The sequence below is a fragment of the Drosophila virilis genome, chromosome 4 (genome assembly GCF_030788295.1).
Source record: "Drosophila virilis strain 15010-1051.87 chromosome 4, Dvir_AGI_RSII-ME, whole genome shotgun sequence".
Taxonomy (NCBI): Eukaryota; Metazoa; Arthropoda; class Insecta; order Diptera; family Drosophilidae; genus Drosophila; species Drosophila virilis.
The window spans coordinates 11,950,617-11,977,116 of NC_091546.1; the positions used below are offsets into that span (position 1 = coordinate 11,950,617).

The following is a 26,500-nucleotide window of genomic DNA, read 5'->3' on the forward strand; positions in this document are numbered from 1 at the left end:
TGCATTTGCATACTTTCAGGCGATAGGCACGTGCGCGAACACGAACACTGCACGAAATTCAAAATGTACTCAACACATTTTTTGTTTTAAGGAATTTTAATTTAAAAATCTGACGTTCCTTTCCGATATTCAGGTGTTGTCCAATATATGACCTATCTATTTTACAGACTTTCTCGTGCCTTTTCGTGCTTTATCGTGATTGCATGAAAGTCAATTTTATGACTCAAGCTTGTCGTGCCTGTCAAATACGAAAAGCACGGTCTATGCGCATCTCTACTAGGCACCTGTTACCGCGACCAGACTTGGTACTGTTCCTGGTTCTGGTCCTGGGCCAGGTCCTGCTGGCTACCAGCCGCAGTTCAAGCTCCGCATACGCCTACAACACATGTCTGCTCATAATTAATGTGTAAATTGTAAAGCTGCGCTCGCCCATTTCCTTCGCTGCGGCCGTGTACAACCAGCTCGACAACAAGGACAGCAAGCGAGCAGCGGGCTGAGGGCAGAGGTCTGAGGGGGAGAGAGAGCCTAGTTAATATGAAACACAACAACATCAATAAACGACTCTGACCTGGGACATGCTGGGCGCAAAATGCGTTTTGACGTTGCACAAAGCTTAATTGCATTTGGTTCACGTTCAACGGCCAGATCGTAGCACCTGGGCGCAGGTGGGCAAACCGATTTGGCGCATGGACAACGACAATTTATTTATGCTTTTCATGAGCTTAAATTGTTTTACCTTGACTACGATAAATTAATGAACCTGTGCTGCAACTACTATTTCATTTTCCAGCAACAAAGAATGCTTTTACAAAAAATATGCTATAATTGAAACCTTGAACAAATTTGTAGTATAAAAACACACGATAGGAAATCTGATGCGCAGTTCATACTGAAATACCAAAAAGTATACAAATGTTTAAAGTGCCTGCCAAGGCAAGACCCTCTACTCAGTTCCTCGCTATCGTTGCACACAACTTTTATGCATACTTATATGAACAAAAACAAACACAAACAGTAACTATGAAAGTTGGAAAACGTATTTTTAAAAAACCTTCTGTTTATTTATTTTTTGTTTCGCTCTATTTTGTATATTTTCTTGAATTTATTTATTGTATATTATTTCCTCGAATTTAACTATAAAATCATAAGACATTTTAATTACATAATAATAGCCTAAATTAGAGCAAAATGCATCTTCTTGAGTTTTGACTCTTGGCTGTAAGCCAAGTATAGTAATATTTTTTCCACTAACGAAGAAGTAAAATAAATATTATTTTACTCTCCGATGAGTAACTAAATAAACAAAATTAAATAATTTAAAATTTACAATTATTCATATAAAGCAAAATACTTTTATCAATTGGATAGCAACTATTTAAATACTTTTCTAATACTTGAGTTTACGAGTTGGCTAGCGAAAAAATCGCTCATCCGTTTTAATAATTTCATAGGTCAAGGCTGGATCATCGTAGCCTTGCGAGCGATATTCAGCAATTCTTGCGTAAAGATTACAATAATTCCGAAATACCCGATTCGCGTTCAAGCTGTTCGACATATCGAAGAGCATTTGGTTTCCCTGCACCCGAACGCGCTCTATAGAGAAAACTAGCTTGGGCAGATCTAGATCATCGACGAGAAGCTTTCTCAAGTACTTCACCGGATCTATCGATCCATCGTCGTCGTACCAGATAAACAGCAAACGTCCATGTGTGAACCCTCCATGGTTAAAACATCTATCCAGCTGCTCCGCCTCGCTGGTTGCCTGGGACTGACGACTCACTCTGTGATAGATGCTGTCATCATGGTTGCCAAATGTTGACCGCTCGCGTCCGTTGGATGCCGCATCTGTGGAAAGTACGAAATCTAGATTAAAACTGTTAAGTTTTATAAATTCCCTAAACAATCGAATTACATAAACAGTAGTCTAGATAAATTTCACTCACCTACAATGCAATTGCTTAGCGCAATTAACAAGGCCGCAAATAATATGCTGGGCTTCATGGCTGAGTCTGAGCTGTTTATGGTCAAAGCGATTGACGTTGACTGAGAAGCAGCAAAATATTCTACAGCTTAAATATGTATGATTCCAGCAAGCGACCTCATGGAATCTCAATCATGACGAAATTTAAAGATAAGAACGAGAGATTCTCAAGAAATGGGACGCAGTCATAATGTGTCATGGATTTCGTTTCTGGGTAAGAGACTATACCGATCAATAATTCATCACGATTGTGTTCAACGTTAGAATCATTATTTAAACAATTGCAAGCTTCGAGAAAGTAAATAATACACTACACTGTAGATAATTTCATAATATACTTAATGAATGATAAATGACATTAAATCGCGAAATTTTAATACTAAACTATATATTTCGAAGGGAAGAATCGGTCAGAAAATACGTTTTTGTTTATCAACATATCTTGACCAGGTTCAACAAATTAAGAGCTTCACTCTTCACACAACTCCTCCAATATCACAACGCAAAAAATAATAAGATCAAATAGTTTTTTTCTTGGTAACATGTCTCAGGTATATAATTATCTTTTTAAGGCGCCACTGAACACAGTCAGTTGCATACCAAGTGGTATTCATGAATGACTGCCGAGTCACTCATTGAATGCGTAAGATACACATGTATGAATAATCTTCGAATGGCTAAAACAAGTTTGTTTTTTTTTTTGTTATTGTTGTGACCATTGCCAGGTGATTCACGTTCAATCAATATTTGCACACGGCTAAATCGAATCAATTTGCGAATTGTAATAATTCACGTTGCGATTCGTTTCACAAACTACTTGAAGTTAAAAACGAATATTTATGAGCTTTCTGTCATAAATAGCGTATGTCAAATATTGACATACCCTTTCGATATTGAGATACCCTGTAGTTGGATGATACAAAAATTAAGGTTTATAGCTATAAACTATAATTCTGCTAGATACCCTAAGTTTAGGTCCTAAGTATTGCACGTCTTTCTAATGCCATCCATCTGAGCTTCACGCAAAACAATAAATTACAATTATTATTTATTAAAATTGTCAACTTCCTGTTATCGCGGTCTAATTTCCTTGTTTATGTATGTGTCTATAGGGTATACAATTATGATACCGGAGATTGATTAAATAGATGTTCAAATGCTTATATATAAAGTTTTTTGGGTCAACATTTTTACTTTGTTATCTAGGAAAATGTCTCCGTTTGTGTGCACTTGCAGATCTGTGTTATGATTACGGCGCACGTATTTGGCGTGTGCATCTTTTCGCTGTACAAAATGTTTGCTGTGAATGACATTTTGACCCGAGCCACGGGGCCAAGTTCTATTTTGGATTGACGGATGCGCGTAATTCTTTTGATTTTAAAGCTGCCTGCACAAAACAATCCCAAACAATCACTGGCCTCCTCACAGTCTGGAACTAAAGCCACTGCCATTAGTGAGATTAAAACTATGGCCAATGGAACGGTGGGACAGAGGGACGGAGGGACGGAGGCAGGGAGGGAGAGACACTAGAGTAACTGACGCAGTGCCTGGGAACTGGCTTTGTTTCAGCTCGAACAATGGGCGTATCTCTCGTAATGACGCAATGCGTAGTCATACATTGTCCTCTTCAGCACAATTGCCACAGTATGCCCCTCCGCAGCGGGTAGTATATACGAGAGTTGCATAGACATACATATGTATATATAGAATGAGATATATCGTTCTGTGATGCAAGCATCCATAACAAAACAGTTGACACAAATGCAGTTGAACAGTGCACTCAGAATGTTGTTGTAGAGGGCGTGGTTTGGGGGCTTCAGGGCAGAGTAAGGGGGGGCCTTACAATTTGTTGTCTCTCTAATCTAGCTTTGATGGCTTGACAGCCATTCATACAATTTAGCAGTATAAAATACAGTTCAATTTGTTTAATTCACCATTGTCATAGCCACAAATCATGGGATGCAGCCCGGTCCAGTTGCACTTGCTCTGGCAATTCTGTAATTGACAGTTGAAATGCTTAAATCCCATTTGACATAAGCTCGCATTGGACAGCCGTAATTTGTTGAATGCCAAATAATTCACATAGAACAAGCAGCCATTAATAGTCCATGACGATAAATAATGCGGGTAAAGTCGGCTTAAATTTAATGCCCAGCCTTAATCCAGCCAAAAAAATAAGTGTTTCAGCACAAAATGTTGGTCATAAATTGTAAATGGAAAATATTATTGATTAATTTAACGAAATTTATCTTTCACCTGCATTATCTGCCTTGCAGCTTTCTGGTACAACAAATTTGGTCTTACCATAATAATCAAATTCAATTCGTTTAATTTATTTTAAGCCCATTGAAAGCTTAATTTTGATTTGGAACGTTTTAAGCTTCGCTTTGTATAATTGAGTTTTTAAGGATTCTCTTTACAGGCACAATCATCGGATTATCTAATGTGCTTATCAAAAAATTAAGTTGGCAGATTGCAAAAATTAAATTTTGTGATGCCTTACAATACATGCTCTTGCTCAGAGTTGAGCTTATTTCTTAACTAATGATATTTGTACTTAATCTGATATTTGCTGACAAAGCTACCAAAACGGAACTTTCGCAAAAGCTCTCCAATTTGCTGTTACCATAATTGTGCCTTGTGAACAAAAAAAAGTGCCTAATTAAATTTCTTTTCTAAGCTTAAAAGCTTCTAAAACAGTTTTTTGTAATTTCTTATTACATTCATTTTGTCATGTAAACAGCTATTTTGTGCAAAGTATTTATTAAAGCTTTTAATAAATAATATTCATTATGAATTAAGATTAATGCTTGACAAAAGCTTTTATTAATTTTAATAGACTGAAAGCTTTTATTAATGAAATTTCCCAGTCTTACTTACAACTTTCCTTACGAAAAGTATTGGAAATATTATGCTACCGCCAAATGATGAGCACTTTAGTTACAGAAAATATATAAGGTATGCGGCTAAATAAGTCTGGCATCTCAGAAATTAAATTAAATTTTCACCTCTTTTGCTGCAGAGCCGACAAAGTTCTCTGAAAAGCGTCAAATACTTGAGATCCAAGTGCCTGGCGCCTTTATTGTGGTGACTTTGAGTCATGAGGCAAGAATTGTGTGGAAAGGGTAAGGGAAAGGGAAAGGAGTTGGCAAGGAAAAATGTGCGCACTGCGCGGTTACAAATTGGTTGCTTGACTTTGTTGTGGCTTTTGGCCAAGTTTGCTTATTTTTACTTATTACCTGATTCAATTTGATTACGGACCACACGGCGTATGAGTTATGAATCAAATTTAAGATCCTCTTTTGCGTTTGACATTGGCAAAACATATCACAGTTTTGGTAAACCACCTTGCAGCACAATCAAATGGCGTCCATATATCTCAGGGCACACCGACAAGCGACAAAGCGGGGGGTGTTGGGGTTTCAATAAATGGCTATGACTAGGCTCAGAGCGGCTGGAAGGATGAGGCCAGGGATGAAATTGCTTGGCTTGTACGGCTTGTGCTCGGCTCTCGAGCATTGTGCATTTGTTTGCCTGGCAATATGGTCGCCAGCAGTTTTATTAAATTCTTACAAAGGCTTCTCCTTCGCGTCCAAAAGAAAAGGCAATAAAAATCATTTAACAAAGTCAAACAACAATAAAAATTAAACTTTGCCGTCAACAGAGCAAAAAAAACAAGCAAGAGCATTGCAGTCGGGTGCACACGACTGCAGCATACTCTGTTTGCGGCTTGAACTTTGGGCACCATGATTCTCTCTAATACTGTGAAAGTCAAAGATTGTTGCAACTCGCCAATTTTTGTGCATCTTGAAGGTGTAAGTTCTTGACAGGCAGACGAACATTGCACAAAACCAATAAGCGCGTTTTCACTTTTTGAACAGAGTATGAAAAAAGCAGCAGAAGAGGCAAAACTGGGAGCAGCAGCAGCCAAGCATAAAAAGACGCAGAGTAAAGCACTGCAAAAGGCAAAAGTACATAACAAAAAGAAAATTAAATAATAAATATAAAATATAAATAACGTATAGAATGCGAACAGCGAACAGCGAACGGCAAACGACGAACCAACAAAAAGTTTTCCAAATTAATTTTCAAATCTGCTGCAACTCCTAAAAGTCATGTGTGAGCTTCGTTGTCATCGCCAAAGGACGCAGGACAGCAATTTATTATGTCATGCCTCGTCAGGCAGCGAGAGGCTGATGAAAAGGCGAAGGCAATGCCAAAGGCAAAGGCATCATCATAAATCAATCCATTTGACGACCTCAACGATGAGCCCGAGCAAGCCCTGCCGCCTGGGGCGAGGAGTGCGACGAATTTAATTACACTTAAGCGTATTGGTGGGTAAAATGAAAATCGTCATACATATTGCCGTCTCAGGCTGAACTTTTCCCCATTTTCACTCACCTCACTCGCCAAATAATTCAATTCTATTCACTTCGATTCGCTGCAATGCAATAATGCTAAGTGCTACCCAGAATGGAGCATGACTTGAACAAAGGGCCAAAATGTCAGGCTGTTAGATAGCCAAGAAGCCAACATCCCTTCTCGGCCAGCCTCGTTGCCAAAATGCTGATGGATTGAGCTTGATAACGGATTCACTTTTCGTACTAGTAAATGCACACATACCAAGATTTTAATTAATTTAAAACTACAATGAAAACATCATCTCGAATGATGTGAATTCCACCAGGAAAAATGTTGACATAACATTTAATATGAATTTGACATTCGCTTGAACAGTTGATTTGTGTGCCCTTATCTTTGGTTTACTTAGCAAGAGTTCAGTTGGTTGGTGTCTTCCGGTCTTTTTTCCATTGACAGATAGGCTGAATAAAGAGGAAACTCCTTTAAAAATGAGCAAAGTTTAAACGATAGTATACGCGAGAATCTAGTCCTTAATTCTGCAGCAAGGTGATGCAGTTTTTTAGGCGGGCTGGGATGTCAACGTTATGCACTGCCCGTTTAACAGGATGTGCGGCCTAAGAAGGCCGGCTGTGGTTTATCCAGGCACAGGAACGTGTGTTGTGAAGAGGGCATATAAGAGCGATCCCAGTACGCTTCCCTACGGAATTCCAGCAACAACCAAGAGGGGAGTGACTGAAGTTTTTTCCTTGTATATCTGTTCAAAAGAATACGCAAATGTTAATTCAAGTGAATTATTAATAAATTTAAAAGAAAACCAAATACCCAAAAACAGTTTCCTAGCAATTTCCCCATCTTCTGGCATATGTATTAAATGCAAGAGCCTAGTTCTTATAATTTAATCTGCGTGTCGAAACAAATAGTTTTGTATGATAAAATAAATGAAAACATAATAATTAAACAGATTGTGCATTCTGCCCATAAATAATTGCATAACTTTCACATTCAAAGCATTCGATGCGCATGGTACCCCTGCTAGGATTATACTTTTAGTTTTACCTTGTCAAACACATTTGAATTGTCGTCAGAGTCTATGTTAGTTTCCAACAATCTTTTAAAATTAAGTGTGTATTGAATAAATATTTATAGAATAAACAAATTACAGTATTGCGCCTTGCGGTTGCTTGCGGCTTTGTTATATTTGTAAACAATTTAAGCAATCCATAGAAAATGATGCTGGGTAGGTAAAAAATAGGGTGCGACCGACTGCGCAATACGCTGTTTCCAGTCGAACATGCAAACAGATAAAACAAGAAAAAACGGATATCCCTTATCGGCATTTTGAATTAGTTCAAAAGGTTCTCTGGGAGCTATATGATATAGTACCGATCCGTAACGGCCTTACAAATATTTGTAGGAAATAACTTGCTTTTAATTTAAATATTTTAATATAATAGTTTACATTCGAGACGATTTCAAAAGATAGATAGATGTTCATTAAAAAACCCAGCATACTCTTTTGTTAACTTTGCCAACAAAGTATACAATGGAACTCACTTGAAGTTTATGTCAAATTAGCATGCATATTCTCTTATAAGCTTTGATAGCAGCATGGAATCATGCGTTACATTCCCCATTTGAGGACATTATTTTACGTTCTTACCTTTAGGCGCAACCGATTCGCTGTTGTGCCAAATCTCGCGCAAATTGCGAGTTCGCCTTTGATTTTTGCCAGTTGTTGGCCCAGGCCCAGGCCGCCGCCTTCATCAGCAATTCGCCCCGGGGTGAAGCCACACAAACTATTTTACCATCTTCTGATGAACATGTAAAATGCAAATGAATTTTTTAGCACGCACAAAAGTTTTTTTCCTTCACTTTTTTTTGGGGGGGGGGGGACAGGAGGAGGAACAAGCGCTGCTCCAATTACATTTTGAAGGAAGTAAATACTCTGGGAAAGGAAGCAGCACTCAGTTTGGTCGGATGGGCGGCGGGTAAGAGTGCGGTGCGGCAAGTTTCAAGTTTGTCATGCGAAAATCATACAAAACTTGGGTTTTCGTGTGCTCACGAAAAGTAATTGAGGCGGAAATCCCTAATTGGCACCTTCAAGTCAGCGCCGACAGCGAAGACGACGACGTCAAAAAGAAATCGGAGCAATAGAACCAAGCAAAAGAGATGAAAACTTGCATACCACCCCCCCATTTTGCCATCCGACGGGGTGTATTATTTTCGAGGCTGGTATTGGGTATGAGAGGGCGTGGCTTTGGCCGCACACGTAGTCGCATGCAAATGGGAAAACTTTGCTCATCAGCGCGCACAAATTGAGTGAAATTATCAGTTCAAGTGAAATTTACACTTGAATGTCGCCGCTCTTAACGCACAAGTCGCGGCTGCCTTTGGTTATATTTAATGTGATTCCTCACAAATATCTTCTACATAATGAGTTCAGAATATCCAACCACGAGATACCCTTTACGTAGACGAGGAATCCGAAAACATAGATGTCGCAAATAAAACGTTTTTAGATACCGATTTCCAGTATCTACGACAGAAAAACCTTATATTGGATTATATTGGAAGATCTAAATTATACTCCTTACAATATCGTGAATGATTTTGCCTGTTACCAAATGTGACCGCATCCTTATCATACCCTTTTTATGCGTTTATAATGGATGTGGAATATCTTCTTGCTGCTAATTTTGTTTTGCTCGACGCGTTTACGACTGGAAATCCAATTAAACACATGAAGCGGAGCGAAAACATGTGTGACACATCCTGATAATTTTCCATCTGGCATTTGGCGCAGCCTTTTGGCCTAGTTAATGGCGAACTACGACTTGGCAACGACATCTGCAACTTCGCAGATACTTTTTGCCCCGCCTCCTTGCTTACGACTTGCGAATTCCAATTGAGTTGAGTTGCAGCCAACACAGACACCACATAGACTCATATTCCAGATGCTAGATAGTTAGCTCGAGTTGGTAATTGCCATAAATTGGATTGTGTTGGACGTTTTAATGACTTGTCTAATGTGCGATAATTTGGCCATTAAGAATGTTGCCAAAACTCGAAAATTATTTGGCCGACAAAGGCAGCATAACACACACTCTTGTTTAATTAATTGTTTTAAATTACTTTGCTTTCTTCTGATTCGGCTTACCCGATTGGTAGGAACTCGGTTGAACAAGGGCCTGTATTATATAATATAAACAGACGACAAGCAAAGTATATATTCTTGATCAGCATCAATGTCCGAGTCGATCTGGCCATGTCCGTCTGTGTGTCAACCTGTATGTTCCAAGAAATCGATAAAAGTTGATATCGAAATCCTGTTTTTTGAGCAAATCTCTTAGCTCTTAAGAGCTAGAGTCACCAACTTTAACATTTAGCTTCTAGAATAGTTTACACAGATCCGCGAATCTTTTATAGCTACTAGCCAAATAAATAAATCAATTATAACTATAATGTTTGAGTTAACAATTTTAATGCTATTGTATATTTAAGTATAAAATAAGATCTACTATAAGATCCGTCTAAAAAAAACGCAGAAATTATTAAAGAAACCGTGTGGATATTAGACACACATTAACATTTTCATAATTTCAAGATTCCCTTCTTCCATTTCGTTCTGGAAAATTACAAGATAAATTCACAAAATGAACTGCAGTCGATCATCGCAAGTTTTCGGACTGCCGCAAATATCGATTGCCCCCCAACTGTGCAACAGTCATTAGTATGGTATACAATACAAAGAGAAAAGCACGACGCAAAATCAAAGTTCATTATTGCTGCAAATTGTGGCAAGCGCAATCAAACTGACTGTGCCAGCCCGTTGCACATGTCGTATACGTAATATAAATACGCAGCAAGCCGACTGACAGACTGAACTGAACTGTGCAGGCAGCGGACTGTGCCATTGATCAAGTTGCAGCCCAAAAGATGCTATTTACAAAAGGGCCAAGGAAATGAGCAATGCATGCCACATAAATCACGCGCAACATGCGGCGCTGCCGCAAGCTGGGGCCTGGCTGAAGTTGGTCGCCAAAAGGCGAGCTCATCAACTAAATGCAAAAGCTGCAGCGGCTGCTACCCAGAGCTCCTCCACAAGTGCTGTACTACAAGAATAATTGACGACGACAATGGATAATGAGCGTAGTACACACACACATACCCGGGAAGGCAGAAGGCCTGCTGGGAACTGAATCAATGCCAGGCGGAGGTTGAAGGAGCTGGCCCAGAATGCTAGGGCCTGGTTGCCTGGCTGCAGGATGCTTGCCTGAGTGTCTGCCTGTCTGCCTTTCTGCCTGTCTATCTGGCTATTATAATCCTGCGGAAACACTTGAAAATGATGGATGAAAATTATCGTTTACTGCAACGCATGCAAATCCGTAAAATTACTTTCGAATGATTAATGCAGTTCCATTGGCGAATTTTCAACAGCTAAATGCTGGCACTATCGTTTACATCATCATCATCATGAAGCCAAACCATAATTAAAGCTGACAAGACAAGAAAAAAGTAAAGAAAAGAAATGAAGAGCAAAATACCCCGGCAGGAGGGGACAGTTGCTGAACTTCATTTGAAATTCATATTTTAAATATTCGTCAGTCAATTAGAGAGCAAAAGACTCGACACCAAATTTGCATTCGAGCGTAAAATTATCAAATTAATATTCAGTCACCTCGAGAATGGCATGAAGCATACCATAGACTACAGCTCCAGAGCTCCTAGGAGCTGGGCCTGGCACAGGACGTCGTTGCCTCGCCTAGGCAATAAATGTCGACAAGTTTTGTATGTAGATGTCGTCGGCATTGCGCATATTTCGGCAAGTTGTCAACGCAAATAAGAAACTTCCTTCCCAACAATGTCAATTTGATGAGCCATTTAAATATGCCCACTCCAGAAATATGTGTGCAGCAGCACAGACAGAAGTCTGTCTCTCCGTGTGTGTGTGTCCAGGCTTTGCTAATTGGAAACCTTAAGTTCATCAGTGCACGAGGCATGCGCTTAGATAAAAATTTTCAATGACACTGGCTTAAAGTGATGTATTGAATTAATCCTGCAAAGTACCGAAATTCGCTAGTACATAAATTTGTTAAATCCTATCAACTAAAGGAACATAAAATTACTGCTTACATTTGTACAGTTAGACCAATCATTTGAAAGCTTTAAAAGCTGAGAAATTGCGAGATTTTCCCTTGCATAAAGCTTACAAGTTTTACATAAATGAATATTTCAATTTCTTCAAGCTTAAAGCTCTAAAAGCTTGCGAAATTATAAAACTGCATGTTTCAGATTAGACATATTAATTAGAGACGTGTACTAAATAAAGCTTTCATTTTCTACAATCAATAATTAATAATAATAATAAAAGCTCCATTGACAATACAATCACGACGCTATTAAGGAGCTTTCTTATGCATACATGAAATATACTATTTGTAAAAATTAAAAAGCTTTACTTTTTTAATCCTAAAGCTCAAAAGTCTACTGACCACTTGCAATTCAAACATTTTTAACTCTTCCTGCAATAGCTGAAAATCAACATGAGGCTTACACACACCCAAACGCTTTCAATTACCATTATCGATTCAATTAATAAGTTTTCTACAAAAGAGTTGACCATGTGAATGGCCATTAAATAAGCCAAATAAACGTCGATACGCATTCATTGAATATTCGAGTCCATTTGGGCCATTATCAAATTTTTAATGCACTGCGCCTAGCGACAAGCATCCTTGAGCATTGATATACATACAACAATAAAATCGACAGATGAGATGCCCAAACACACACAATCGCATACAAAGGGCGGCAACCAGCAACCAATTCGTGTAGCAAACAAAATGGGGCCACGCCCACTACCAACGGCCCTGTGCCCAGTGTCCACAACCCACTGTTCAATGTACACATGCAAATCTCAGGCACTTGAGGCAAGCTCGATTGTCCCTTTTCTATTTTCTATTTGCTATTTGCTGTTTATGTGCGTCTGTTTGTGTGCGATGCCTCTGACCACTTGGCTGCTGATGCCTCTTGCCGCCTGCTGCTTGTGCAACTGCAGCTCGAGTTCGTGGTCCCTGCTCTTAGCTCTTCCTGCTTCGTTTGCTGCTGCACAGTTTTTATCTAAAGCCAAAGTGGAATATATTGAGATGGCCCGACAATGCGCTGTGAATTGTGGTGTGTGTACGAGTATTGGACATGGACATGAACATGGACATGGTACTAGCTCAAGCTGAGCCCATATCATTAAGTTTGCACAATGAAGCGCACACACACAAACACACACACACGCACACATTTTGTTTGTCAGTCTAAAGCCAAAAAATAAAATCCATAAAAGCGTAGAACGGATAAGTACCGGGTATTGAATGGGGCATGGGGAACGGAGCAATCTATTGTTGCCTGCCACTTTGTTAAATTTTTCAATCGAACATTGAGGCTTCAACGGATGTCATTGTGGTTGTGGCCATTTCAAACTCAATTTTCTTTAGCTAAAGCAATGGGTTTATGTCCCACTTAAAGCCTTAACTGTGGAGGGCAAGGCTTATGCACTTAATTCAATTTCAACGAAAAAAACACAGCTATTGACACTAAGAATTTTAAAATAATTATTTCAACACGTGAATATATATTGTATCATGTTAAAATATTTGTATAAAGCAGCAAACAAAACGTACCTGATAAGATAAGCAGTCAGACGGATTTCAAATAATTTCATAATGCGGGCATTTTATTACTATCGATGTTATCGATTTTTTTTCGGAAGCGCACACAATTCAAATAGTGTTGTAAAACGCATGTAACTCGATTTTAGCACACAAAGTTCTATCGATTTGCGATGGCAGCCATCTTATGCAACGAATTTGATAAGAATTTGTTTTAAAAAAGGCGTAACACGTTTTGCTGAGTAGCCTCATTTGAGCATATCGGTGTTGGCAATAAAAATATACCATACCTAATTCCATTGATCTGGCAACACCCGAAGGGTCAACGTTTGCGCAGCCCTGTCTAAATTTGCAAAAAGTTTTTACCACATACTCTCGCGTCAATCGAAATCCCAACAACGCGTAGTATTAATGTGTTATAATTTATAAGCTTTTAATTAGGAAGTGCAAATTGTGACAGAGTGCGAGCCAAAGCGTATTTATTGCCGCCAGCTGACCGAAAAATGGAAGCACTAATTCCAGTTATCAACAAATTGCAAGATGTCTTCAATACGGTCGGCTCTGACTCAATACAATTGCCGCAAATTGTTGTACTCGGCAGTCAGGTAAGCAGCGCGCAGCGCCCACAACGAACGGCATCAAGGCGAAAAATTATTAAGTAATGCCAAGCGGCAGCTGCTGCTGGCCATAAATGGGACTCAGACGGCGTCATATGTTCAATTTTGCACGCAACAAACGTTTATTCGACACAATTCAATTATATAACGGGGCTTGTTTGCCACACGCCGATGCCGGCACGTAACAACAAACTGTTTTCAATTGCCCGGGGACTCAGATTTGTGTTTTGTGGAATATTTGCGATTTTGTTTATGTAATTGAATGCAAGCGCAGCTGTTTTTATTGATGCAGAGTGGACCTTACGAAAAATCGATATTATACACCGTATATAGAACAAAGCAGCTGCTGTGACACATTCCAACGCAAAACACACACACATGACGCACACACACACACACGCTGACATTAATACAGTTTCCATTTGTGAGTTTTGCGCTGATTGTCGCACAAAAGCTGCAATTAAAGCTTAATTGCCATATTTAAAAGTAATGCATTGATTTAAGAAACCCAACTTCAAAGTCTTCCCCTCAATGATTAATCTCTCATGCATCTCTCAATAAGTAGGGAACGCCTAGTCAATAAATTTATGGTCGGACCTCGTCCGACCTTTGGATTAGGGACACCAGACGTATGTGTAGGATGTCTATCGTGCCAGTTCGATCATTTGCATACATATCTATATTCCCTTGTTTAATATAAATAAACGATCTAATTATAAACAATTGTGCCATTTGTCATAGCCTAACCCAAATATGTGTATGAAAACAATTGAAAACTATGATTAATATTTATATTCTTTTATTAATATATGTATTAAGATTTAAAAAGTACAGAGAAAAAGACAAAATGCAAAGAGAGCAGAAAAACAGATCGGTTTACGCTTAAAAATGAAAATAAAAATTCGATATAAATTCATATGAACTATATCTCAGTTGAATTGTAAGGGAACAAATATCACATTGTGTGAAAGTAAACAATAATAAATTTGTAGTTTAATATCTTATAGGTTCCAGTTACAAACTGTCAAACTTACAATTCAAATAACAGTGAAGACTAACAGCTTTGGCTAGGACAATAATAGATCCATATTCTTGTCTGAAATTCGAAACCGGAGCCCCGGGGCTCAGTTGTCCACATGACTTGGCCACTTGGACTACTCGTCTATCGTGGACTGTTGTATTAGCATTACTTACTTTCCAAAAAGATATTTTTACATTTTTCATCTTGCATCACGTGCGCTACTCTAAAAAAACCAACTCTGCCAATTCTGATCAAGTGTTTTTCGCTTGTAGATTGCCGATAAGAAAATATGTATATGCGCTAATCGCGGGGCTCTCGCTTCCTGGTTGCACTAGTAGATATAATACATGCACACGTACAAATAAAGCTTGTCATTTGATTGCAGAGTTCAGGCAAAAGTTCCGTAATCGAGAGTGTTGTTGGTCGCTCGTTTCTGCCACGTGGAACGGGCATTGTCACACGCCGCCCGCTGATTCTGCAACTGATTCACTGTCCGCTGGAGGATCGCGAGCATCGTTCAGCAGAGAATGGTGAGCTGGCCACAAGTCCAATTAAAATGGCTTTTGAAAATGATTCTCTCTTTTGCAGGCACTGTTAATGCGGAGGAGTGGGGACGCTTTCTGCACTCAAAGAAATGCTTTACGGATTTCAATGATATACGCAACGAGATCGACAATGAAACGGATCGTGTGGCGGGCAGCAACAAGGGCATCTGCCCGGAGCCCATCAATCTCAAGATATTCTCCACGCGCGTTGTCAACCTGACGCTGGTGGATCTGCCGGGCATTACCAAAGTGCCTGTCGGCGATCAACCCGAGGACATTGAAGCCCAAATCAAGGATTTGGTCATCAAGTACATTGAGAATCCTAATTCAATTATTTTGGCCGTAACGGCCGCCAACACGGACATGGCAACCAGCGAGGCCCTCAAGCTGGCCAAAGATGTAGATCCCGATGGCCGGCGTACACTGGCCGTGGTCACCAAACTCGATCTCATGGATGCCGGCACTGATGCCATTGATATTCTGTGCGGTCGTGTCATACCCGTCAAGCTGGGCATCATTGGTGTAATGAATCGCTCGCAGCAGGACATTATGGATAAGAAGAACATCGATGACCAAATGAAGGACGAAGCGGCTTTCTTGCAGCGCAAATATCCCACACTGGCCACACGCAACGGCACACCCTATCTGGCGAAAACGCTGAATCGCCTGCTGATGCACCATATACGCGACTGCCTACCCGATCTTAAGGTGTGTCTCATAATTATATTTTCCACTGCTAGAATCTAATCCATTTGTATTTGTAGACGCGCGTGAATATCATGTCCACGCAATTCCAATCGCTACTCAACTCCTACGGCGAGGACGTTTCGGACAAGAGCCAAACGCTGTTGCACATTATAACTAAGTTCTCCAGTGCCTACTGCTCCACAATTGAGGGAACGGCGCGCAATATCGAAACAACAGAGCTGTGCGGCGGTGCGCGCCTCTGTTACATTTTCCATGAGATCTTTGGACGCACATTGGACTCGATACACCCGTTAGCCGGCTTGACCAAAATGGACATTCTCACAGCCATACGCAATGCAACGGGGCCACGACCGGCGTTGTTTGTGCCTGAAGTGTCGTTCGAGCTGTTGGTGAAGCGGCAAATACGTCGCCTAGAGGAGCCCTCGCTGCGCTGCGTGGAGCTGATACACGAAGAAATGCAACGCATTGTGCAGCATTGCGGCAATGAAGTGCAGCAAGAGATGTTGCGGTAGGTTAACCCTATTACCTAAAATGAATTGTCAACTTATCCATATATGTTTGCAGTTTCCCCAAGCTGCACGAGAAAATTGTCGATGTGGTGACCCAACTGCTGCGTTGTCGTCTGCCTGCTACCAATGTCATGGTCGAGAACATTGTGGCCATCGAGTTGGCTTACATCAATACCAAGCATCCAGATTTTCACAAGGAAGCCGCCTTGGTGCCCAGCCTACTCAAAACCGATAACGATCCATATTCGCAGTCGCGACGCACGAATACGTCACGCAATAACATGTCGCCGCAGGTCTCCGCACACAACTCGGTCGCACAGAACCAGCAACAGATGCAACAGTCACACCAACAGATGCACACACAGCAGCAGCAGCAGCAACAACAAAATCAACAAAATGATACGCATGACCAGGTAACTGCAAATCTGTTTTCTGACGTTCAAATAATGCTATTAACTCAATTGCTTGGAGATCACATCAAAAGACATGTATATGAAGGTAAAGCTATTATTGAAGTAGCTTTGATTAAGATATACTCCAGATAATATGCATAAGAATTTGTAGGGAACATCAAAGATCAAAATGTATATCAATTAGTGATCAGGCCCGTAAAGCTGAATCGAGTTCTTCGTCTCTTTGTTTCTATCTCCTCAGTTTTTCAAATTTACTGTTGAAACTTGGTTTAGTTTATGTTTCCCTTTGTTTCTCAAATATATTAGTGAATTAATAACGAATTACTGAAGCGGTCAATCTTCCAGCATCTGATCAAAAAGTTATGTACATCGAGTAACTATATTATATAATGCTCATTTCAACAGTCTGTCTGTCTGAAAGGGTATTTAATTTTAATATATCATAATTTGATTATACAATTCGACCAATTCGTCTACACAGTTATCACATTAACAAGCGATTTAAGTACTTTTTGTTTGAACCAACTTTATTTTCATAGATTTCTACAACGTTTTATGGGCTGCTTTTGTCAAGGGTATGTAAGCTTCGGTGTGATTGCTTTGAATGCTTTCCCCTCGTGTTAATATTTATACAGGTTCAAAAGGCCTTTTATTTTTAAGCATCTCAATCATTTAACTGTTCATTTTTATCAATAATCATGTTAACTTTTAACATATCATACAAATTTTAGTCAACGCGCGCCACAGCAGCAGCCCTTAGATATAAACTGGCTAACCCTAAGCAAGATTGTTCAAAATATATTTTCTCATATTAATAATTATTTATTAATCCTTTTTAGAATCACGTTGGCGAAAACTCAACAGGTTCTTGGTTATCGAACATTTTACCACCCGCGCCTAATCGTCCCGACAGCATGGAGAACTCGGCTAACAATACGCCAGTGCATAACAATATGGTCAGTCCGTTGAAGCCGGTTAATCTGCTGCCCGATGTGCCGGCTATTGCCAATCCACGTCGCCTCACAGACAAGGAGCAAAAGGATTGCGATGTGATTGGTTAGTTTGATTTCAATAAACTCGCCTGCCTATCGTTCACTTATCTTAATTTATATTTCTTGTAGAGCGCCTGATTAAATCGTATTTCTATATTGTACGCAAATCTATACAAGACTCTGTACCAAAGGCAATTATGCATTTTTTGGTTAATTACGTTAAGGATAACTTGCAAAGTGAGCTTGTCACCCATTTATATAAATCGGAAAAGGCTGAAACTCTACTGAATGAGTCGGATCACATTGCAGTGCGCCGAAAAGAAGCGGCGGATATGTTGAAGGTGAGTTTCAAGCTATTTTAAGCTATTTATTCATTTATTTAAATGTTTCACGACTCTTTTTAGGCACTGACTCGTGCGAATCACATTATCAGCGAAATCCGCGAGACTCACATGTGGTAGTGTGCGCTCCTGTGCTTAACCCAGATATGATATTGGAGCCAGTTTCGACTTAATATCCCCAGAAATTATGAAGCACTATTTATTGAAAACAACTAGAAACTACTATCAGAAAACCCGAAGTTATCCGCTTTGTTGAATGTTTCCCAAAACATTAGCGCTTTACATTTAGCACCAAATTCAGAATACGGGCTAAACCAGACCATAATATAATAGATTTAAGTATATTTAAAACATTTCTTCGTTTTCTTATCGCTGCATTTTGAAGAGTCGTCAGCAGGGAGACAAGCATCTATGTATTTCATTTTCTACCTAGACGCCTAGCATTTCTCCCCCGTTCATCAGATTTACGAAGCCATTTGACCATCTTGCATGTGAAATGAGTTGTCATCGTGATTGGTTTATTTTAAGTTAATCAAATTCCCTATTACACTTTTGAATAGTCAAATAAAGTCAGAAAATATGTTGATTAAACACTCATCAAAAAAGACTGATATTACAAACACATCGGTTTTAGGTCAACAACTTTTTTGAACCCATCGGACCTTATTTAACCGATATATTAAAAAAATATCATCAAAAAAGTTTCAATTGTTGAACCGACCCCCATTTTGAAAGAAACATGATGTAACCCCTTGCTATTTTGTCGATTTGGGCCAAAATTTAGATTTTCAGCCTTTTGATGCCGATCGATAGAACTGATTCTTACGAGTCCCAAATAGTATAAAATTCCAAAATCGGACTTTATTTGGCCGAGATATGCCAAAAAATCATCAAAAAAGTCTGACATTACAAACACATATGTTTTAGGTCAACAACTTTTTTCAACCCATCGATTTTTAATTTGTTTGAATGCAATTTGATAGTAGGGATCCGTACGAATTTAAAACGGTATAAAATTTAAAAATCGGACCTTATTTAACCGAGATATTAAAAAAATCAGTGAAAATGTTTCGATTATCGCAAAACCTCGATTTTGAAAAACAACGTGATGATTTTATGGAAGGTCATATCGCTGGAGTTATGTCGTTTTGGAACGTCATATCTCCATGCGGAGTTATGTCGTTTTGGAACGTCATATCTCCGCGCGGAGCTGTCGTTTTGGAACGTCATATCTCCGCGCGGAGCTATTACCCGAGATATTTTGAAAAACAACGTGATGATTTTATGGAAGGTCATATCGCTTGAGTTATGTCGTTTTGGAACGTCATATCTCCACGCGGAGTTATGTCGTTTTGGAACGTCATATCTCCATGCGGAGCTATGTCGTTTTGGAACGTCATATCTCCGCGCGGATCTGTCGTTTTGGAACGTCATATCTCCGCGCGGAGCTATTACCCGAGATATTAAAAAAATCATCGAAAAAGTTTCGATTATCGCAAAAACCTCGATTTTGAAAAACAACGTGATGATTTTATGGAAGGTCATATCGCTGGAGTTATGTCGTCTTGGAACGTCATATCTCCACGCGGAGCTATGTCGTTTTGGAACGTCATATCTCCGCGCGGAGCTATTACCCGAGATATTAAAAAAATCATCGAAAAAGTTTCGATTATCGCAAAAACCTCGATTTTGAAAAACAACGTGATGATTTTATGGAAGGTCATATCGCTTGAGTTATGTCGTTTTGGAACGTCATATCTCCACGCGGAGTTATGTCGTTTTGGAACGTCATATTCGTACGAATTTAAAAAGATATAAAATTTAAAAATATGACCTTATTTAACCGAGATATTAAACAAATATCTTAAAAAAAGTTTTAATTTTTGAACCGAACCCGATTTTGAAAAAAACATGATATAACCCCTTGCTATTTTGTCGATTTGGGCCAAAATTTAGATTTTCAGCCTTTTGATGCCGATCGATAGTACTGATCGTTACGAGCCCCAAATGGTATAAGATTCCAAAATCGGACATTATTTGGCCGAGATATGCCAAAAAATCATCAAAAAAGTCTGACATTACAAACACATCGGTTTTAGGTCAACAACTTTTTTGAACCCATCAATTTATAATTTGTTTTAATGCAATTCGATAGTAGGGATCCGTACGAATTTAAAAAGGTATAAAATTTAAAAATCGGACCTTATTTAACCGAGATATTAAACAAATATCTTAAAAAAAGTTTTAATTTTTGAACCGAACCCGATTTTGAAAAAAAAAACATGATGTAACCCCTTGCTATTTTGTCGATTTGGGCCAAAATTTAGATTTTCAGCCTTTTGATGCCGATCGATAGTACTGATCCTTACGAGCCCCAAATTGTATAAAATTCCAAAATCGGACATTATTTGGCCGAGATATGCCAAAAAATCATCAAAAAGTCTGACATTACAAGCACATAGGTTTTAGTTCAACAAGTTTTTTGAACCCATCGATTTTTAATTTGCTTAAATGCAATTTGATAGTAGGGATCCGTACGAATTTAAAAAGGTATAAAATTTAAAAATCTGACCTTATTTAACCGAGATATTAAACAAATATCTTAAAAAAAGTTTTAATTTTTGAACCGAACCCGATTTTGAAAAAAAAAAAACATGATGTAACCCCTTGCTATTTTGTCGATTTGGGCCAAAATTTAGATTTTCAGCCTTTTGATGCCGATCGATAGTACTGATCCTTACGAGTCCCAAATGGTATAAAATTCCAAAATCGGACATTATTTGGCCGAGATATGCCAATAAATCATCAAAAAAGTCTGACATTACAAACACATCGGTTTTAGGTCAACAACTTTTTTGAACCCATCAATATATAATTTGCTTAAATGCAATTTGATAGTAGGGATCCGTACGAATTTAAAAAGGTATAAAATTTAAAAATCGGACCTTATTTAACCGAGATATTAAACAAATATCTTAAAAAAAGTTTTAATTTTTGAACCGAACCCGATTTTGAAAAAAAACATGACCCCTTGCTATTTTGTCGATTTGGGCCAAAACTTAGATTTTCAGCCTTTTGATGCCGATCGATAGTACTGATCCTTACGAGTCCCAAATGGTATAAAATTCCAAAATCGGACATTATTTGGCCGAGCTATGCCCAAAAAGCATCAAAAAAGTCTGACATTACAAACACATCAGTTTTAGGTCAACAACTTTTTTGAACCCATCAATATATAATTTGCTTAAATGCAATTTGATAGTAGGGATCCGTACGAATTTAAAAAGGTATACAATTTAAAAATCTGACCTTATTTAACCGAGATATTAAACAAATATCTTAAAAAAAGTTTTAATTTTTGAACCGAACCCGATTTTGAAAAAAAACATGACCCCTTGCTATTTTGTCGATTTGGGCCAAAACTTAGATTTTCAGCCTTTTGATGCCGATCGATAGTACTGATCCTTACGAGTCCCAAATGGTATAAAATTCCAAAATCGGACATTATTTGGCCGAGCTATGCCCAAAAAGCATCAAAAAAGTCTGACATTACAAACACATCAGTTTTAGGTCAACAACTTTTTTGAACCCATCAATATATAATTTGCTTAAATGCAATTTGATAGTAGGGATCCGTACGAATTTAAAAAGGTATACAATTTAAAAATCTGACCTTATTTAACCGAGATATTAAAAAAATATCTTAAAAAAAGTTTTAATTTTTGAACCGAACCCGATTTTGAAAAAAAAACATGATGTAACCCCTTGCTATTTTGTCGATTTGGGCCAAAATTTAGATTTTCAGCCTTTCGATGCCGATCGATAGTACTGATCGTTACGAGCCCCAAATGGTATAAGATTCCAAAATCGGACATTATTTGGCCGAGATATGCCAAAAAATCATCAAAAAAGTCTGACATTACAAGCACATAGGTTTTAGTTCAACAAGTTTTTTGAACCCATCGATTTTTAATTTGCTTAAATGCAATTTGATAGTAGGGATCCGTACGAATTTAAAAAGGTATAAAATTTAAAAATCTGACCTTATTTAACCGAGATATTAAAAAAACCCGATTTTGAAAAAAAACATGATGTAACCCCTTGCTATTTTGTCGATTTGGGCCAAAATTTAGATTTTCATTCTGTTGATGCCAATCGATAGTACCAATCCTTACGAGGCCAAAATGGTATACAATTCCAAAATCCGACTTTATTTGGCCAAGATATTTAAAATAATCATGAAAAAAGGTCGAATTTAGACACGAGTCGTTTTTTGGTCAACAAATTTTTTGAACCCATCGATTTTAAGTTTGTTTGAATGTCAATTAATAATAGGGATTTGTAAGAATACAAAAAGGCATAAAATATAAAAATCAGACAATGTTTACCCGAGAAATTAATAAAAAAATCATCAATAAAGTTTTGATTTCGAGTCAAAAGAAGGTTGACTTTACGAACGAATCGGTGTTTTGTCTACAACATTTTTCTTAACAAAACCATATTAAATTTGCCTTGAATGTCAATTGATGGTGGGGATCCGTACGCATTCAAAAATGTATAACATTTTAAAATCAGACATTATTTACCCGAGATATTAAAAAAAAAACATCGAAAATGTTTCGATTATCGCAAAACCTCGATTTTGAAAAACAACGTGATGATTTTATGGAAGGTTATATCGCTGGAGTTATGTCGTTTTGGAACGTCATATCTCCATGCGGAGTTATGTCGTTTTGGAACGTCATATCTCCACGCGGAGTTATGTCGTTTTGGAACGTCATAACGAATCGGTTTTTTGTCTACAACATTTTTCTTAACAAAACGATATTAAATTTGCCTTGAATGTCAATTGATGGTGGGGATCCGTACGCATTCAAAAATGTATAACATTTTAAAATCAGACATTATTTACCCGAGATATTAAAAAAATCATCGAAAAAGTTTCGATTATCGCAAAACCTCGATTTTGAAAAACAACGTGATGATTTTATGGAAGGTCATATCGCTGGAGTTATGTCGTTTTGGAACGTCATATCTCCATGCGGAGTTATGTCGTTTTGGAACGTCATATCTCCGCGCGGAGCTATTACCCGAGATATTTTGAAAAACAACGTGATGATTTTATGGAAGGTCATATCGCTTGAGTTATGTCGTTTTGGAACGTCATATCTCCACGCGGAGTTATGTCGTTTTGGAACGTCATATCTCCATGCGGAGCTATGTCGTTTTGGAACGTCATATCTCCGCGCGGAGCTGTCGTTTTGGAACGTTATATCTCCGCGCGGAGCTATTACCCGAGATATTAAAAAAATCATCGAAAAAGTTTCGATTATCGCAAAAACCTCGATTTTGAAAAACAACGTGATGATTTTATGGAAGGTCATATCGCGGGAGTTATGTCGTTTTGGAACGTCATATCTCCACGCGGAGTTATGTCGTTTTGGAACGTCATATCTCCGCGCGGAGTTATGTCGTTTTGGAACGACATATCTCCACGCGGAGTTGATTTTCAAGCCGAACTCGATTTTGAAGAAAAACGTGACGTAACCCCTTGATTTTTTGTCGATTTGGGTCAAAATTAAGATTTTCATTCTGTTGATGCCAATCGATAGTACCGATCCTTACGAGTCCAAAACACGAGTCGTTTTTTGGTCAACAAATTTTTTGAACCCATCGATTTTAAGTTTGTTTGAATGTCAATTTATAATAGGGATCCGTAAGAATACAAAAAGGCATAACATATATATCTCCGCGCGGAGCTGTCGTTTTGGAACGTCATATCTCCGCGCGGAGCTATTACCCGAGATATTAAAAAAATCATCGAAAAAGTTTCGATTATCGCAAAAACCTCGATTTTGAAAAACAACGTGATGATTTTATGGAAGGTCATATCGCGGGAGTTATGTCGTTTTGGAACGTCATATCTCCATGCGGAGTTTTGTCGTTTTGGAACGTCATATCTCCGCGCGGAGTTATGTCGTTTTGGAACGACATATCTCCGCGCGGAGCTGTCGTTTTGGAACGTCATATCTCCGCGCGGAGCTATTACCCGAGATATTAAAAAAATCATCGAAAAAGTTTCGATTATCGCAAAAACCTCGATTTTGAAAAACAACGTGATGATTTTATGGAAGGTCATCGAAAAAGTTTCGATTATCGCAAAAACCTCGATTTTGAAAAACAACGTGATGATTTTATGGAAGGTCATATCGCGGGAGTTATGTCGTTTTGGAACGTCATATCTCCACGCGGAGTTTTGTCGTTTTGGAACGTCATATCTCCACGCGGAGTTATGTCGTTTTGGAACGTCATATCTCCATGCGGAGCTATGTCGTTTTGGAACGTCATATCTCCGCGCTGAGCTATTACCCGAGATATTAAAAAAATCATCGAAAAAGTTTCGATTATCGCAAAAACCTCGATTTTGAAAAACAACGTGATGATTTTATGGAAGGTCATATCGCGGGAGTTATGTCGTTTTGGAACGTCATATCTCCACGCGGAGTTTTACCGTTTTGGAACGTCATATCTCCGCGCGGAGCTGTCGTTTTGGAACGTCATATCTCCGCGCGGAGCTATTACCCGAGATATTAAAAAAATCATCGAAAAAGTTTCGATTATCGCAAAAACCTCGATTTTGAAAAACAACGTGATGATTTTATGGAAGGTCATATCGCGGGAGTTATGTCGTTTTGGAACGTCATATCTCCACGCGGAGTTTTGTCGTTTTGGAACGTCATATCTCCGCGCGGAGTTATGTCGTTTTGGAACGACATATCTCCGCGCGGAGCTGTCGTTTTGGAACGTCATATCTCCGCGCGGAGCTATTACCCAAGATATTAAAAAAATCATCGAAAAAGTTTCGATTATCGCAAAAACCTCGATTTTGAAAAACAACGTGATGATTTTATGGAAGGTCATCGAAAAAGTTTCGATTATCGCAAAAACCTCGATTTTGAAAAACAACGTGATGATTTTATGGAAGGTCATATCGCGGGAGTTATGTCGTTTTGGAACGTCATATCTCCACGCGGAGTTTTGTCGTTTTGGAACGTCATATCTCCGCGCGGAGTTATGTCGTTTTGGAACGACATATCTCCGCGCGGAGTTATGTCGTTTTGGAACGACATATCTCCGCGCGCAGCTGTCGTTTTGGAACGTCATATCTCCGCGCGGAGCTATTACCCGAGATATTAAAAAAATCATCGAAAAAGTTTCGATTATCGCAAAAACCTCGATTTTGAAAAACAACGTGATGATTTTATGGAAGGTCATCGAAAAAGTTTCGATTATCGCAAAAACCTCGATTTTGAAAAACAACGTGATGATTTTATGGAAGGTCATATCGCGGGAGTTATGTCGTTTTGGAACGTCATATCTCCACGCGGAGTTTTGTCGTTTTGGAACGTCATATCTCCGCGCGGAGTTATGTCGTTTTGGAACGACATATCTCCACGCGGAGTTGATTTTCAAGCCGAACTCGATTTTGAAGAAAAACGTGATGTAACCCCTTGATTTGTTGTCGATTTGGGTCAAAATTTAGATTTTCAGCCTTTTGATGCCGATCGATAGTACTGATCCTTACGAGTCCCAAATGGTATAAAATTCCAAAATCGGACATTATTTGGCCGAGATATGCCAATAAATCATCAAAATAGTCTGACATTACAAACACATCGGTTTTAGGTCAACAACTTTTTTGAACCCATCAATATATAATTTGCTTAAATGCAATTTGATAGTAGGGATCCGTACGAATTTAAAAAGGTATACAATTTAAAAATCTAACCTTATATAACCGAGATATTAAAAAAATTTCTTAAAAAAAGTTTTAATTTTTGAACCGAACCCGATTTTGAAAAAAAACATGATGTAACCCCTTGCTATTTTGTCGATTTGGGCCAAAATTTAGATTTTCAGCCTTTCGATGCCGATCGATAGTACTGATCGTTACGAGCCCCAAATGGTATAAGATTCCAAAATCGGACATTATTTGGCCGAGATATGCCAAAAAATCATCAAAAAAGTCTGACATTACAAGCACATAGGTTTTAGTTCAACAAGTTTTTTGAACCCATCGATTTTTAATTTGCTTAAATGCAATTTGATAGTAGGGATCCGTACGAATTTAAAAAGGTATAAAATTTAAAAATCTGACCTTATTTAACCGAGATATTAAAAAAACCCGATTTTGAAAAAAAACATGATGTAACCCCTTGCTATTTTGTCGATTTGGGCCAAAATTTAGATTTTCATTCTGTTGATGCCAATCGATAGTACCAATCCTTACGAGGCCAAAATGGTATACAATTCCAAAATCCGACTTTATTTGGCCAAGATATTTAAAAT

The 26,500-nt window shown here is 38.5% G+C and overlaps 2 protein-coding genes and 1 long non-coding RNA gene across 7 annotated transcripts; 1 reads left to right on the forward strand and 2 right to left on the reverse strand.

The window, feature by feature from the left end:
• Positions 1-1,078: 1,078 nt before the first annotated feature.
• Positions 1,079-2,177, reverse strand: LOC6628892 (uncharacterized). The gene is made up of 2 exons (XM_002052057.4): positions 1,944-2,177; positions 1,079-1,845 (listed from the first exon to the last, which is right to left on the reverse strand). Exons 1-2 carry the CDS (start codon positions 1,999-2,001, stop codon positions 1,412-1,414), a joined length of 492 nt encoding a protein of 163 aa, XP_002052093.1. The 5' UTR covers positions 2,002-2,177; the 3' UTR covers positions 1,079-1,411.
• A 2,712-nt stretch (positions 2,178-4,889) lies between these two features.
• Positions 4,890-13,425, reverse strand: LOC26530866 (uncharacterized). 4 transcript variants are annotated; one of them, XR_004304716.2, is made up of 6 exons: positions 13,296-13,425; positions 13,018-13,189; positions 6,605-7,097; positions 6,383-6,547; positions 6,044-6,270; positions 4,890-5,937 (listed from the first exon to the last, which is right to left on the reverse strand). It is a non-coding gene; the product is annotated as an uncharacterized lncRNA (long non-coding RNA). The 4 variants fall into 4 exon arrangements; XR_004304715.2 differs by having other exon boundaries at positions 6,044-6,302; XR_011416575.1 differs by lacking the exon at positions 6,044-6,270 and having other exon boundaries at positions 4,899-5,937.
• Positions 13,369-18,742, forward strand: Drp1 (dynamin related protein 1). Of its 2 annotated transcripts, XM_015173275.3 has the most exons (9): positions 13,369-13,610; positions 15,029-15,173; positions 15,232-15,896; positions 15,953-16,404; positions 16,461-16,818; positions 17,358-17,393; positions 17,658-17,874; positions 17,940-18,151; positions 18,215-18,742. In XM_015173275.3, exons 1-9 carry the CDS (start codon positions 13,509-13,511, stop codon positions 18,269-18,271), a joined length of 2,244 nt encoding a protein of 747 aa, XP_015028761.1. In that variant the 5' UTR covers positions 13,369-13,508; the 3' UTR covers positions 18,272-18,742. The 2 variants fall into 2 exon arrangements, with proteins under 2 accessions (XP_015028761.1, XP_002052092.1); XM_002052056.4 differs by lacking the exon at positions 17,358-17,393 and having other exon boundaries at positions 13,372-13,610.
• Positions 18,743-26,500: the final 7,758 nt, after the last annotated feature.